The sequence below is a fragment of the Macaca thibetana genome, chromosome 2 (assembly GCF_024542745.1).
Source record: "Macaca thibetana thibetana isolate TM-01 chromosome 2, ASM2454274v1, whole genome shotgun sequence".
In the NCBI taxonomy this organism is placed as follows: domain Eukaryota; kingdom Metazoa; phylum Chordata; class Mammalia; order Primates; family Cercopithecidae; genus Macaca; species Macaca thibetana.
The window spans coordinates 58,127,700-58,140,912 of NC_065579.1; the positions used below are offsets into that span (position 1 = coordinate 58,127,700).

At 37.3% G+C, this 13,213-nt stretch overlaps 2 protein-coding genes across 3 annotated transcripts in view; one reads left to right on the forward strand and one right to left on the reverse strand.

Annotated features, from left to right (window-relative positions):
- Nucleotides 1-13,213, forward strand: part of GMPS (guanine monophosphate synthase) — a 792,617-nt gene that overhangs the window by 320,467 nt on the left and 458,937 nt on the right. The window lies entirely within an intron of this gene.
- Nucleotides 8,109-13,213, reverse strand: part of PLCH1 (phospholipase C eta 1) — a 254,167-nt gene continuing 249,062 nt past the window's right edge. The window contains exon 24 of one of the 2 annotated variants that reach the window (XM_050778230.1): nt 8,109-11,278. In XM_050778230.1, coding sequence (XP_050634187.1) covers nt 9,195-11,278 — 2,084 coding nt within the window. In that variant the 3' untranslated portion in view covers nt 8,109-9,194. The remainder of the gene's footprint in view (nt 11,279-13,213) is intronic. The other variant, XM_050778229.1, reaches the window with a different exon arrangement.

Sequence of the window (13,213 nt, forward strand, 5' to 3'; positions counted from 1 at the left end):
CAGAGAGAGAGAAACTCTGTATGTCAGAAGAAAGTAAGGGAAAAGAACAAGAATCTTTGTCAGGTGATTCAGAGAATTCTCCTGGATCTTGTCCAAAATCATCAAGGTGGTACCTCTATGAGTCTGCAAGAACCACACTGTTACTAGGCTTGGAGTGCCCTGTAAAGCAGATACAGCTTAGATCACAACACTGAAATTCTTTCAAATACCCAGAAAACCTTTCCAAGAAGGATGCCTACAAATAAGCTCAGGCAGTGAAGACTGCAATACATACCTGATTTGTCAATGTTCAGACACTGAAGAACATCTACTAGCATCAACACCATCCAGGAAAACATGACCTCACCAGAGGAATTAAATAAACTACCAGGGACCAATCCTGGAGAAACAGAGACATGTGACCTGTCAGACAGAGAATTCAAAATAGCTGTCTTGAGGAAACTCAAAGACGTTCAACATAACACAGAGAAGGAATTCAGAATTCTATTAGATAAACATAACAAAGAGATTGAAATAGTTTAGAAGAATCAAGCAGAAATTCCGGAGCTGAAAAATGCAATTGACATACCAAATAATGCATCAGAGTTCTTTAATTGTGGACTTGATCAAGCAGACAAAAGAATTAGTAAGTTTGAAGACAGGCTATTTGAAAATATATAGTCAGAGGAGACAAAACAATAAAAAACAATGAAGAATGCCTACAGGATCTAGAAAATAGCCTCAAAAGGGCTAATCTAACAGTTATTGGCTTTAAAGAAGAGGTAGAGAAAGAGATATGGGGTAGAAAGTTTATTCAAAGGCATAAAAACAGAACTTCCTAAACCTAGAGAAAGATATCAATATCCAAGTACAAGAAAGTTATAGAACACCAAGCAGATTTAACCCAAAGAAGACTACCACAAGCCACTTAATAATTAAACTCCCAAAACTCAAGGATAAAGAAAGATCTTCAGTAGAAGTCTTCTGACCAAAAAAATAAAATAAAATAAAAAAAGGACCCTAGACCAGGTGCAGTGGCTCACGCCTATAATCCCAGCACTTTGGGAGGCTAAGGTGGGTGGGTCACCCGAGCTTAAGAGTTCGAGACCACCCTGGCCAATGTGGTGAAACCCTATCTCCACTAAAAATACAAAAATCAGCTGGGTATGGTGGTGTGCACCTGTAATCCCAGCTACTTCGGAGGCTGAGGTAGGAGAATCACTTAAACCTGGGAGGCAGAGGTTGCATTGAACCAAGATCGGGCCATTGCACTCCAGTCTGGGCGATAAGAACAAAACTCTGTCTCAAAAAAAAAAAAAAAAAAAAAAAATCCTAAAAGCAGCAAGAGAAAATAAATAACATACAATAGAGTTACAATACAACTGGCTGCAGACTTTTCAGTGGAAATAGTGCTAAAGGAAAAAGAAACTCTTACCCTAAAATAGTATATCTGGCAAAAATATCTTTCAAACATGAAGGAGAAATAAAGATTTGCCCAGACAAACAAAAGTTGATGGACTTCATCAATACCAGACTTGTCCTATAAAAAATGTTAAAAGGAATACTTCAGTCAGAAAGAAAAGGACATTAATGAGAGATAAATAATCATCTGAAGGTACAAAACTCACTGGTAATAGTAAGTACAGAGAAAAACACAGAGTATTATAACACCATAACTGTGTTTTGTAAACTACTCTTTTCCTAAGTGGAAAGACTAAACAAGGAACCAATCAATAATAACTACAACACCTTTTCAAGACATAGTCAGAACAATAAGCTATAAATAAAAACAAAACAAAAAAGCACAAATAAAAACAAAAAGTTAAAAAGTGGGGGAATGAAGTTAAAGTATAAAGTTTTTATTAGTTTTCCTTTTGCTTGTTTGTTTATGCAAATAATGTTAAGTTGTTATCAGGTTAAAATAATGGGTTATAAGGTAGTATTTGCAAGCCTCATGGTAACCTCAAAGCAAAAGACAATGGATACACAAAAAAATAAAAAGCAAGAAACAAATCATATCACCAGAGAAAATCACCTTTACTAGAGGAAGACAGAAAGGAAAGAAAGTAGGAAGAAGACCACAAAATAACCAGAAAACAAACAACAAAATGGGAGGAGTAAGTCCTAAAAATGACATTGAATGTACTTGGGCTAAACTCTCCAAAAGACAGACTGGCTGAATAATGAAAAAACAAGACCCATTGCTCTGCTCTCTACAAGTAACACACTTCACCTACACAGACACACATAGACTGAAAATAAAGGGATGGAAAAAGACATTCCATGCTAATGGAAACCAAAAAAGAGCAGGAGGCAGGGTGCAGTGGCTCACGCCTGTAATCCCAGTAGTTTGGGAGGCCAAGGTGGGCATATCACGAGGTCAGGAGATCGAGACCATCCTGGCTAACATGGTCTCTACTAAAAAAATACAAAAAATTAGCTGGGCGTGGTGGCGGGCGCCTGTAGTCCCAGCTACTTGGGAGGCTGAGGCAGGAGAACGGTGTGAACCTGGGAGGCAGAGCTTGCAGTGAGCAGAGACCGTGCACCACTGCACTCCAGCCTGGGCGACAGAGCGAAACTCCATCTCAAAAAAAAAAAAAAAAAAAGGCCGGGCGTGGTAGCTCAAGCCTGTAATCCCAGCACTTTGGGAGGCTGAGACGGGCGGATCACGAGGTCAGGAGATCAAGACCATCCTGGCTAACCCGGTGAAACCCCGTCTCTACTAAAAAATACAAAAAAATTAGCTGGGCGTGGTGGCTGGCGCCCGTAGTCCCAGCTACTCGGGAGGCTGAGGCAGGAGAATGGCGTAAACCCGGGAGGCGGAGCTTGCAGTGAGCTGAGATCCGGCCACTGCACTCTAGCCTGGGCAACAGAGCGAGAATCCGTCTCAAAAAAAAAAAAAAAAAAAAAAAGGGCAGGAGTCACTATACTTAGATCAGACAAAATAGATTTTCAAGACAAAAACTATATAAGAAGAGACAAAGAAGGTCATTCCATAATGACAAAGGGGTCAACTCAACAATAAGATATAACAAATTTAAACATACATGTTTAAACATATATGCACTTAACAGAGGAGCACCCAAATGTTATTAGAGCTAAAGCAAATGTTATTAGAGCTAAAGCAAGAGCTAGGCCCCAATACAATAATAGTGGGAGATATCAACACTCCACTTTCAGCATTAGACAGATATTCCAGATAGAAAATCAACAAAGAAACATGAGACTTAATCCGCACTACAGACAAAATGGGTCTAATAGATATTTACAGAACATTTCATCCAAGACCTGCAGAATACACATTCTTTTCCTTAGCACATGGCTCATTCTCAAGGACAGACCATATGTTAGGTCACAAAACAAGTTTTAAAACATTTTCTTAAATTGGAATAATATAAAGCATCTTCTCTGAGCACAATGGAATAAAACTAAAAATAACAAAAAATTTTGGAAACTATACAAATATATGGAAACTAAACAATATGTTTTTGAATAACCACTGGTTCAAAAAGAAATTAAGAAGAAACTTTTAAAATTTCTACAGGATCTAGAAAATGATAATGGAAATATAACTTACCAAAACCTAGGGGATACAGCAAAAGCAGTACTCAGAGGGAAGTTTATAGCTATAAGTACCTACATTTAAAAAGAAGAAAAACTTCAAATAAACAATCTAACAATGCATCTTAAAGAACTAGAAAAGCAAACCAAAAAACACCCAAAATTAGTAGAAAAAATAAATAATAAAGATCAGAGCATAAATAAATAACATTAAAGTGGAAAAAATTACAAAGAATCAATAAAACAAAAAGTTAGGATTTTCTAATGTAAACAAAATTGACAAACCTTTAGCCAAACTAAGAAAAAAGAGAGAAGATCCAAATAAATAAAATGAGAAATGAAAAAAGAGACATTAAAACTGATATTACAGAAATGCAAAGGACCATTAGTGGCTACCAAGAGCAACCATGTGCCAATAAATTGGAAAATCTAGAAGAAATTGACAAATGTCTAAATACATGAAACCTACCAAGACTGAACCGGGAAGAAATCCAAAACCCAAACAAATCAATAACAAGTAATGAGATCAAAGCTGTAATAAAAAAGTCTCCCAGTAGAGAAAAGCCTGCAACCGATGGCTTCACTGCTGAATTCTACCAAACATTTAAAGAATGACTTATACCAATCCTACTCAAACTATTCCAGGAAATAGAGGAAGAAGGAACACTTCCAAACTCTTTCTATGAAGCCAGTATTACCTTGACACACACACACACAAAAAAACAGAAAAAGACACATCAAAAAAAGAAAATGATAGGCCAGTATCTGTAATGAATATAGATGCAAAAATCCTCAGCAAAATACTAGTAAACAAATTCAGCAATACATTAGAAAGATCATTCGGCGACCGAGTGGGATTTATCACCCATGGATGGTTCAACATATGCAAATCAATCAATGTGATACATCATATTAACAGAATAAAGAATAAAAAACATATGATAATTTCAATTGATGCTGAAAAAGTATTTGATAAAATTTAACATCCCTTTATGATCAAACTGAGGCTAGAAGGAACATACCTCAATGTAATAAAAGTCATATACAATAGACCCACAGCTAGTATCATACTGAATGGGGAAAAACTGAAAGCCTTTCCTCTAAGATGTGGAACATGATGAGGGTGCCCACTGTCACCATTATTATTCACCATGGTATTGGAAGTTCTAGCTAGAGCGATCAGACAAGAAAAAGATATAAAGGGTATCCAAATTGAAAAGGAAGAGTCAAATTATCCTTGTTTGAGGATGATACGATCTTATATAAAAAAAAAAACTAAAGACTCCACAAGAAAATTAGTAGAACTGATAAACAAATTCAGTAAAGTTGCAGGATACAAAAATCAACATACAAAAATCAGTAGCATTTCAATATGTCAACAGTGAACAATGTGAAAAAAATTAAAGTAATCCCATTTACAGTAGCCACATATTAAGATCTCTATAATGAAAACTATAAAACTCTGATGAAGGAAATTGAAGAGGACACCAAACAATGAAAAATATTCCATATTCGTGGATTAGAAGACTCAATATCATTAAAGTATCCACACTGCCCAAAGCAATCTACAGATTCAATGCAATCCCTATCAAAATAGCAATGACATTCTTCACAGAAATAGAAAAAATAATCCTAAAATTTATATGGAACCACAAAAGACCCAGAGTAGCCAATGCAATCCTAAGCAAAAAGAACAAACCTGGAGGAATCACATTACCTGACTTCAAATTATATTATGGAGCTATAGTAACCAAAACAGCATGGTACTGGCATGAAAACAGACACACAGATCAATGGAACACAATAGAAAATGCAGAAACAAATCCACACACCTATAGTGAACTCATTTTCAACAAAAGTGCCAAGAACATACACTAAGGAAAAGACAGTCTCTTCAATAAGTGGTACTGGGAAAACTGGATATCCATATACAAAAGAATGAAAATAGATCCCTATCTCTTGCCATATACAAAAATCAAATTAAAATAAATCAAAGACTTAAATCTAAGACCTCAAGCTATAAAATGACTACAAGAAAACATTGGAGGAAATCTCCAGGACGTTGGTCTAGGCAAAAACTTTTTGAGAAATACCCCACAAGCACAGGTAACCAAAGCAAAAACAGACAAATGGGATCACATCAAGTTAAAAGGCTTCTGCATAGCAAAGGAAACAATCAACAAAGTGAAGAAACAACCCACAGAATGGGAGAAAATATTTGCAAATGACCCCTCTGACAAGGGATTAATATCCAGAATATACAAGGAGCCCAAACAACTCTACAGAAAAAAAACTAATAATCTGATCAAAAAATGGGCAACAGATTTGAATAGACATTTCCCAAAAGAAGACATACAAATGGAAAACAGGCATATGAAAAGGTGCTCAACATCATAGATCATCAGAGAAATGCAAATCAAAACTACAATGAGATATCATCTCACTCCAGTTAAAATGGCTTATATCCAAAAGACATGCTAATACAAATGCTGGTGAGGACGTGGAGAAAAGGGAACCATTGTACACTGTTGTTGGGAATGTAAATTAGCATAACCACTATCGAGAACAATTTGGAAGTGCCTCAAAAAACTAAAAATTGAGCTATCATATGATCCAGCAATACCACTTCTAGGTATATACCCAAAAGAAAAGAAATCAGTATATCAAAGAGATATCTGCACTCCTATGTTTGTTGCAGCACTGCTTATATTAGCTAAGATTTGGAAGCAACCTACATGTCTATCAATAGATGAACGGATAAAGAAAATGTGGTACATATACACAATGAAGTACTATTCAGCCATAAAAAGAATGAGATAATCATTTGCAACAACATGAATGGAACTAGAGATCATTATGCTAAGTGAAACAAGCCAGGCACAGAAAAATAAGCATTGCATGGTCTCACTTACTTGTGGGATCTAAAAATCAAAACTACTGAATTCAGGGACAGAGAGAGTAGAAGGATAGTTACATAGGCTGGGAAGTGTAGTGGGAGACTGGGAGTGGGGAGGTGAAGATGGCTAATGAGTACAAAAAGAAAATAGAAGGAATGACTAAGATCTTCTATGTGATAGCACAACAGGATGACTATAGTCAATAATAACTTAATTGTATATTTTAAAATAAAGATTGTAATTGGATTGTTCATAAGTCATTGAGTAAGTCAAAGGATAAATGCTTGAGGAAATGGATACTCCATTCTCCATGATGTGCTTATTGCATGCCTCTGTCAAAACTTCTCATGTACTCCATACATATATGCACCTACTGTGTACCCACACCAATTAAATAATAATAAAATTTTTAAAAGAAAGGATTTAAATTCAATATTCACCAAGAAATAATACATGCTTTTGATTTTTTTAAAGGGAAAGTATCAGCGAAATGAATGTGCTAATGGATTACACTTAATGGAAACAGAACCTCTGAGCCTCAGTTTTTTCATCTGTGAAATGAACTTGATTTAATCCCCATCCATTATCAAATTTTTTTATCAAATATTTCCATTTAAGAACTTTAAGGAGCAAAGGAAAATGAATATTTCCTGGGAGAGCCAGAAGTACCGTGCATCCAATCTATTTTCTTCTTTTGGGAGGAGGGTGCGTATGATAATTTAGTACGTTCATATAATTTGTACAGAAGAAACCAGTGTACCTGGGATATCTATCATCTAAAATATTTGTCTTTTCTTTGTGCTAGAAACATTCCTAACCTATTTTCTGAAATTACTTGTATTTCATTTCCCACAATTTTGGGGATTTCATAATTCTAGTCCATAAAATGTCAGTTGTTTACCTTAAAGAAACAAAACAAAACAAATGTAAACTCCTGGATCTGTTTTAGAACAAAGATACCATAAATTCTATTCTTTGGCAAGTGAATTTTAACAACTGTACATCATGTCAATCCCTTCTAAAACAAGGATACCTTAAAAACAAACCATGATCTAAGGATAGAATTAGGAGGTTCAGAACTCACAAGAAAACAAAAATGTCTTGGGCTCACTAAGGGCATAGAAATGGTCACTTACCCTTTCACCATTACACATCAGCCCCAACCAGATTCCCAGTGCTTGTCCAGAAAATAAAGGACTCCCAACCTTGGGGAAAAGCTCAGAGTTGGAGACCAAGAGAACCAGGGACCAAGTGTTCTCCTCTGCCCTCTTCCCCCACATTGCAAAGCTGCAGACAGTTTCATTTGCCAAACATAGCATCTCACTTGCCTTCCCCACATGGCTCCCCTACCCACCACCACCACCACCACTACCACTGCTCCCCTCCCACCACCCACCACCACAACCAGTTCGGAAGGCTTATTTTTAAACTTGCAATAGCAATGCCAAATGCAAAGAAACTCATTACATTTGATTTTCTTTCAAGTCACCTCACAAATATGCTTTTTAAAGCATAAGGAAAACACTCAGAGACTTAAATTGCTGCTTAAAACTGTCCTCCGTGATAGCTTTCTATTTTGCCGCAAACACATGGAAAGTAGGTCCGAGTGCTCTGAGTGCTTTTACTCAATAGTCATCGTATGAATTTCAATTGTAAAAGAAGTTCACCAAGTGTTTAAAAATGTGTTTTAATTATATTTTCATGAATTCCAGGAAGAACATCATTGCAGTTAATGTTACAAAAAAAAAAACAAAGAGGGACATCTGAACATGCAATAAAAAAGTGAATTCACAGTGAAAATAATGCATGTCAGTACTAAAATAGAGTTGCTTGGTTCCCTGAAGGAAAAAGGTTTCTTCTAATTATCTATTCACTCGGATTTTATTATGAGAAAATATTCTTTGAAAGCTTTGGGGAAGTTTTCAGTTTGTGCTACTACTATCATTAGCGTCTGATGGAAGTCCCTCATTCTGAAAGCCATTGTTCGCAGTCTGTCATTCAATCAGAAAATTCAAAAGTACAAGTAGTTTGGCAACTGGCTTCTTGTTACATACAAAGCCATTAGCAAAAATATGTAACAAAATTTATGTAAAACAAACAATTTTGTCCTTATATACAAAAGACGGCCTTCTTCCTCACACCCTCACAACCTATTCCAAAAAGTGGGGAGGGCATGGGGAGCAGCTATCCATCCCCTTTAAACTCTCTTTATGGGTGGGATAAGAACATCCTAAAAGGCAAGGTAACTATTTTAAAGTTTTTAAAACTGAGTTATAAAAATGCATCTGGGCTTCTCAACAAAGAGGGAAACATAGGAAAAATGATAACAGATTAAAGTAAGGAATTCATCCCTTTGTCATTTGCAAAGTCTCTTAATCAACTCAACAGTTAGAGAGTAAAAAATGACTACATTTGTGACGCAATCCAAGGACACAGTAAAGGACATGTTGGTGAAACACACACACACATTATAACCCGAGCTGCTGAGGAGTTTCACATCTAGGGCATGCACATATTTCATACTGATAATAGTTTACAACACCTCAAGGGAGAAAGATCATAATAGGTACATGGGAAACATCACTAAATCTATATACAAACGCATTAACAGGGAGAACACATGAAGTCAAAAGGAGACCCAAATACAAGTTTAAAAATACATTTGAAAATCATTCCAAAGCCAAGGAACTTATTTACTGAAAACTCCGACATTCTACGGAATACCTTGTAAACCTTAAGAATGCAGTTTTATATAATTCACAGTCTCAAAAGAAAATAAATTTCTGGTTTATCATCACTGCTTGGCTCAGTCTGCAAAACAGAATTATCTGAACACAACTGGTCAACATGGCCATAGTGAAGAGCTGTGCATGCCCCCTCCGGGATGCCCCGGCCTTCAAGGCCACCCCCTTTCGTGTTCTTCAGGTAGCCTGCGATGTAGGAGCCAGTGGAGTGGCGATTCACTGCAGGGGTGGGTGCTGAGGGTTTGTTTCTAAGAACCACGCCTGCCCCATTGCTGGGGTTTGGAACTTTCTGCTTGTTGGCTTCCTGTTTCTCCTTGGCACGGCTAGCAATATTGCGCACTCTGCTCTGACTTCTGGATGACAACTTCCTGACTAGTGCCCGGGGGAGCTGATTGGCATCCTGCTTTGAATATATTACTTGGCAGCTGTCTTCCTGGTCAAAGGACACAAGCTTCCGAAGCTGCTCGGTCAGGGCATCTATAGGCTCTAATGACTTTTTCTTCACAGTCACACCCTTCTTGTCTTTAATGCCAGTTGTAATAAAACTCTTACTAATACACTGGTACTTGCTCTCAAAATTGCAGGCAATGTCCTCTGATGTTAAGTCCCCCAGACTTTTGGATTTGCAAGGACTGGGCAATTTCAGAGCAGGCAAAGGAAGATGTGCCAACTGCTTGGGTACAGGAACATGCATATCTTGAGCACTAGACTGCTGGGGCACACAGGTCTGGAACATTTTTGCATCTGAATCTGAGAAATGGTTATGCACAAAGCCAGCACCCTGATAGGCTAGATAAGAAATACTTTGAGTTTTGACATCTTGAATACTGTTGAATATTTCAGGGACAGAAGGGTGGTGGGTCTCTTTACAGTAGCCATTTCTCAAACCTCTTTGAAAGTGTTCTACCACACCCTGACTATACTTGAGTTTTAAAGGAGAAGCAAGTTGACTTGTGCTCTCTCTCCTATGTTCACAGGTTGTTAGAGAAAGATTTTCTGATTCTCCATCAATTTCCACAAGGCTGCTCTCCCCAGAATTGAAACAGAGAGTGGGATCAGCTATTACATCCTCCAGGGTCAAATCAGGGGAAGAGGCAGGGCTGCAGCTCTTCAGTGTTTCCCAGTCTTCTCCCTTGGTAGGACTTTTTGGTAACCAGTCATGAGAAGTATTAGGGGACCCAGGAAGGTTGCTTTCTACAGCCCCTGTCTTGGCCTTACTAGAAAGGTCATCATCTGGTTTGGTTTTAGAGATGGGAGTGCAGGTAGTTTCATAAACTGTGTTCGTTGCATGTTTGGCGGTCTCAGGACTCGAGAGTGCTATCAGCTCCGGAGATGAGCACAGGAAGGAAGACTTGGATTTTCCCTTGGAAAAACCATGCTTGATGGGCATTTTTAGGCCCACGCTAGGCAAGGGACAATGGCCTGACATCACACTGGTATTATGAAGATGAGAAACAACTGTGAGAGCCTGATCATTGGTCTCATCAAACTGGCCAATCAGGGCTGAGATGGAACTGCCTGGCTCATTCTCATTTGTTAAAGTGACATTGTCAATAAGATGGGAAATTTCACTCTCCTGCAGAATTGCAGTTGAATGTAGGTCAGGTACGTCAGAACACAGCATGGAGACATCTGACAAAGAAAAGGATGTTGCAGCTCGGCCCTTACCCCTATTACCTTCCAGATCCTTAATTTCTAGGTTGCTATGAGAAAGGATACTTCCTGACAAGATGCTTTTCCCTTCCACAAAGCCCTCAGCATTCCCCTTTTCCTTGATTTTCACACCATGTAGATCTTGTGTGGGGTTAACTACAGGATCAGGAGCCAAATGCTGCCTTGGGGAGAGAGACTTGCTGGGACAGGGGTTTTCCTGGCAATGACTTGTGGCATTTGATGTGGTTCTCCCACCCCTAGGACTTGACATGCCCAGCTGTTCTCCTGTGACGGACATGTCGGCAGAAGATACAATGGCGTCCCCTTGGATGATATCTTTGTAGAGAAGAGCACTGGAGGAGGACGATAACTTTTTGTTGAAATTTAGAAAATGTGGATCTTTTATACTTGCTTTGCCTTTTCTTCTGCCATCTTTATCTTCTGCTGAAGGAAACAAACAATATTTTAGGTGACATGTATCACTTTATGTATGACCTGCAAACACTCATGTTGTCTTCAGACAGACAAATGGAGAATGTAAATCCGTTACACTGTGACAGAATATAATTATGGATTGCATAGGTTTGCAACAAAGTGTCTGTGTGATGAATAAATGGTAAAATATATTTATAGGAATTTCACTGAAGCTTCCCTTTGAATATCTATTACATCTGCTAAGGATGTAATATTCATTGTCAAAAAAATGTCAATGAGTTACCATACTTTTACAGTGAGGATTACCTTAAGTTGTTTCCTATTCAGATTTGTACTACACAGAAGCATGGCAATAGAAACAGAACAAGACAGCTCTGTTAAACAAAGCATTGTGGTACCTGTAAGCAAGATACTATAAGCTTTCAAAGTTATACATGTATTAGTTAAAACAAAAAAAGAAGAAAAGAAGAAAAACATAATAATGTCATTTTCAAAACATTTTGGGAGCATATTTAATTTAATCAATTTCTAAAATAATTGGAAGGTATAATAAATGCATTAAAATATCAATATCCATTGAGTTAAAATGTAAAGATAAAAATTGGTCATCAATTCCATGTCATTGCTAATATCTATTTTTTGTTAATGATATATTTCTTTTTAATACACAAATTTCATATTGCATCCTTCCCTAAAAGTGGCAGTAAATTGTCAGACACAGTAAAGGAAAACCATAAAAACACAATTCACAGTAATTTGGGATAGCCCAGCATGGTTAGTATACTGCTAGGAGAGTATGAGGTATTCAATTCTTGATCAGGTTATTTTAATAATATAATGCTTCCAGAGTCATGATATATAAGAAAAAAGAACTTGATCAACTTATTATTAAATAGTTTCCAAACTAAAAATATTCATCATAAAAATTTTGAAAACCTCAAAAAATTATAAAGAAAAAATTAAATACCATATGATGTTACCACTGAGACAGCCACTGTAATATTTTGCAGAGGAACAGAATAATATATAGAATTTTGTAGTCTGGGGGGCCGGGCGCCGTGGCTCAAGCCTGTAATCCCAGCACTTTGGGAGGCCAAAACGGGTGGATCACGAGGTCAGGAGATCGAGACCATCCTGGCTAACACGGTGAAACCCCGTCTCTACTAAAAAATACAAAAAACTAGCCGGGCGAGGTGGCAGGCGCCTGTAGTCCCAGCTACTCGGGAGGCTGAGGCAGGAGAACGGCGTGAACCCAGGAGGCGGAGCTTGCAGTGAGCTGAGATCCCGCCACTGCACTCCAGCCTGGGCGACAGAGCGAGACTCCGTCTCAAAAAAAAAAAAGAAAAAAAAGAATTTTGTAGTCTGCTTTTTCTGTACTTAATGCAATATAACTATGTATCGTTTTATATATACCAAAAGTTTAATACACATGACTAATTTATATAACTGTTTTTTAAAAGTAGAAAAGAAATATTACCTCAAAATTGCTTTCTAACTCACCTTAATGGTATTAACATCTTAACTGTGGCATTAACAGGATAGAACCAATTTCTATTGAATATAGCTTTATTTTTCCCAAAGATGGGATTTTAAAATACATTTTAAGGCACATATTTTATCTCTTCTCTGACACTGCTCTTAGCAAAATTTCAAGCTTTTAAATGTTCTTTTTCTCCTTCAAATAAACCATTCAAGAGTATCTTATAACAAAAAATCAATACAAGTAAAATGGTGTTTGTGGGAAAAGAGAGCACTGAAATTAGACCATTTGATAAAAGATAAAAGAACAATTTTGCTAAAGGAAATCAGTACCACATTTTAGTTGTCTGAGATGATTCTGATTGAATTAAAACATATTTGTTGCATAGATATCAAATGCACACAGTTTTGGCACTTAAATTTACCCCCAGATAGGATGGGATGGGAGTCACCAACATCAGTCAA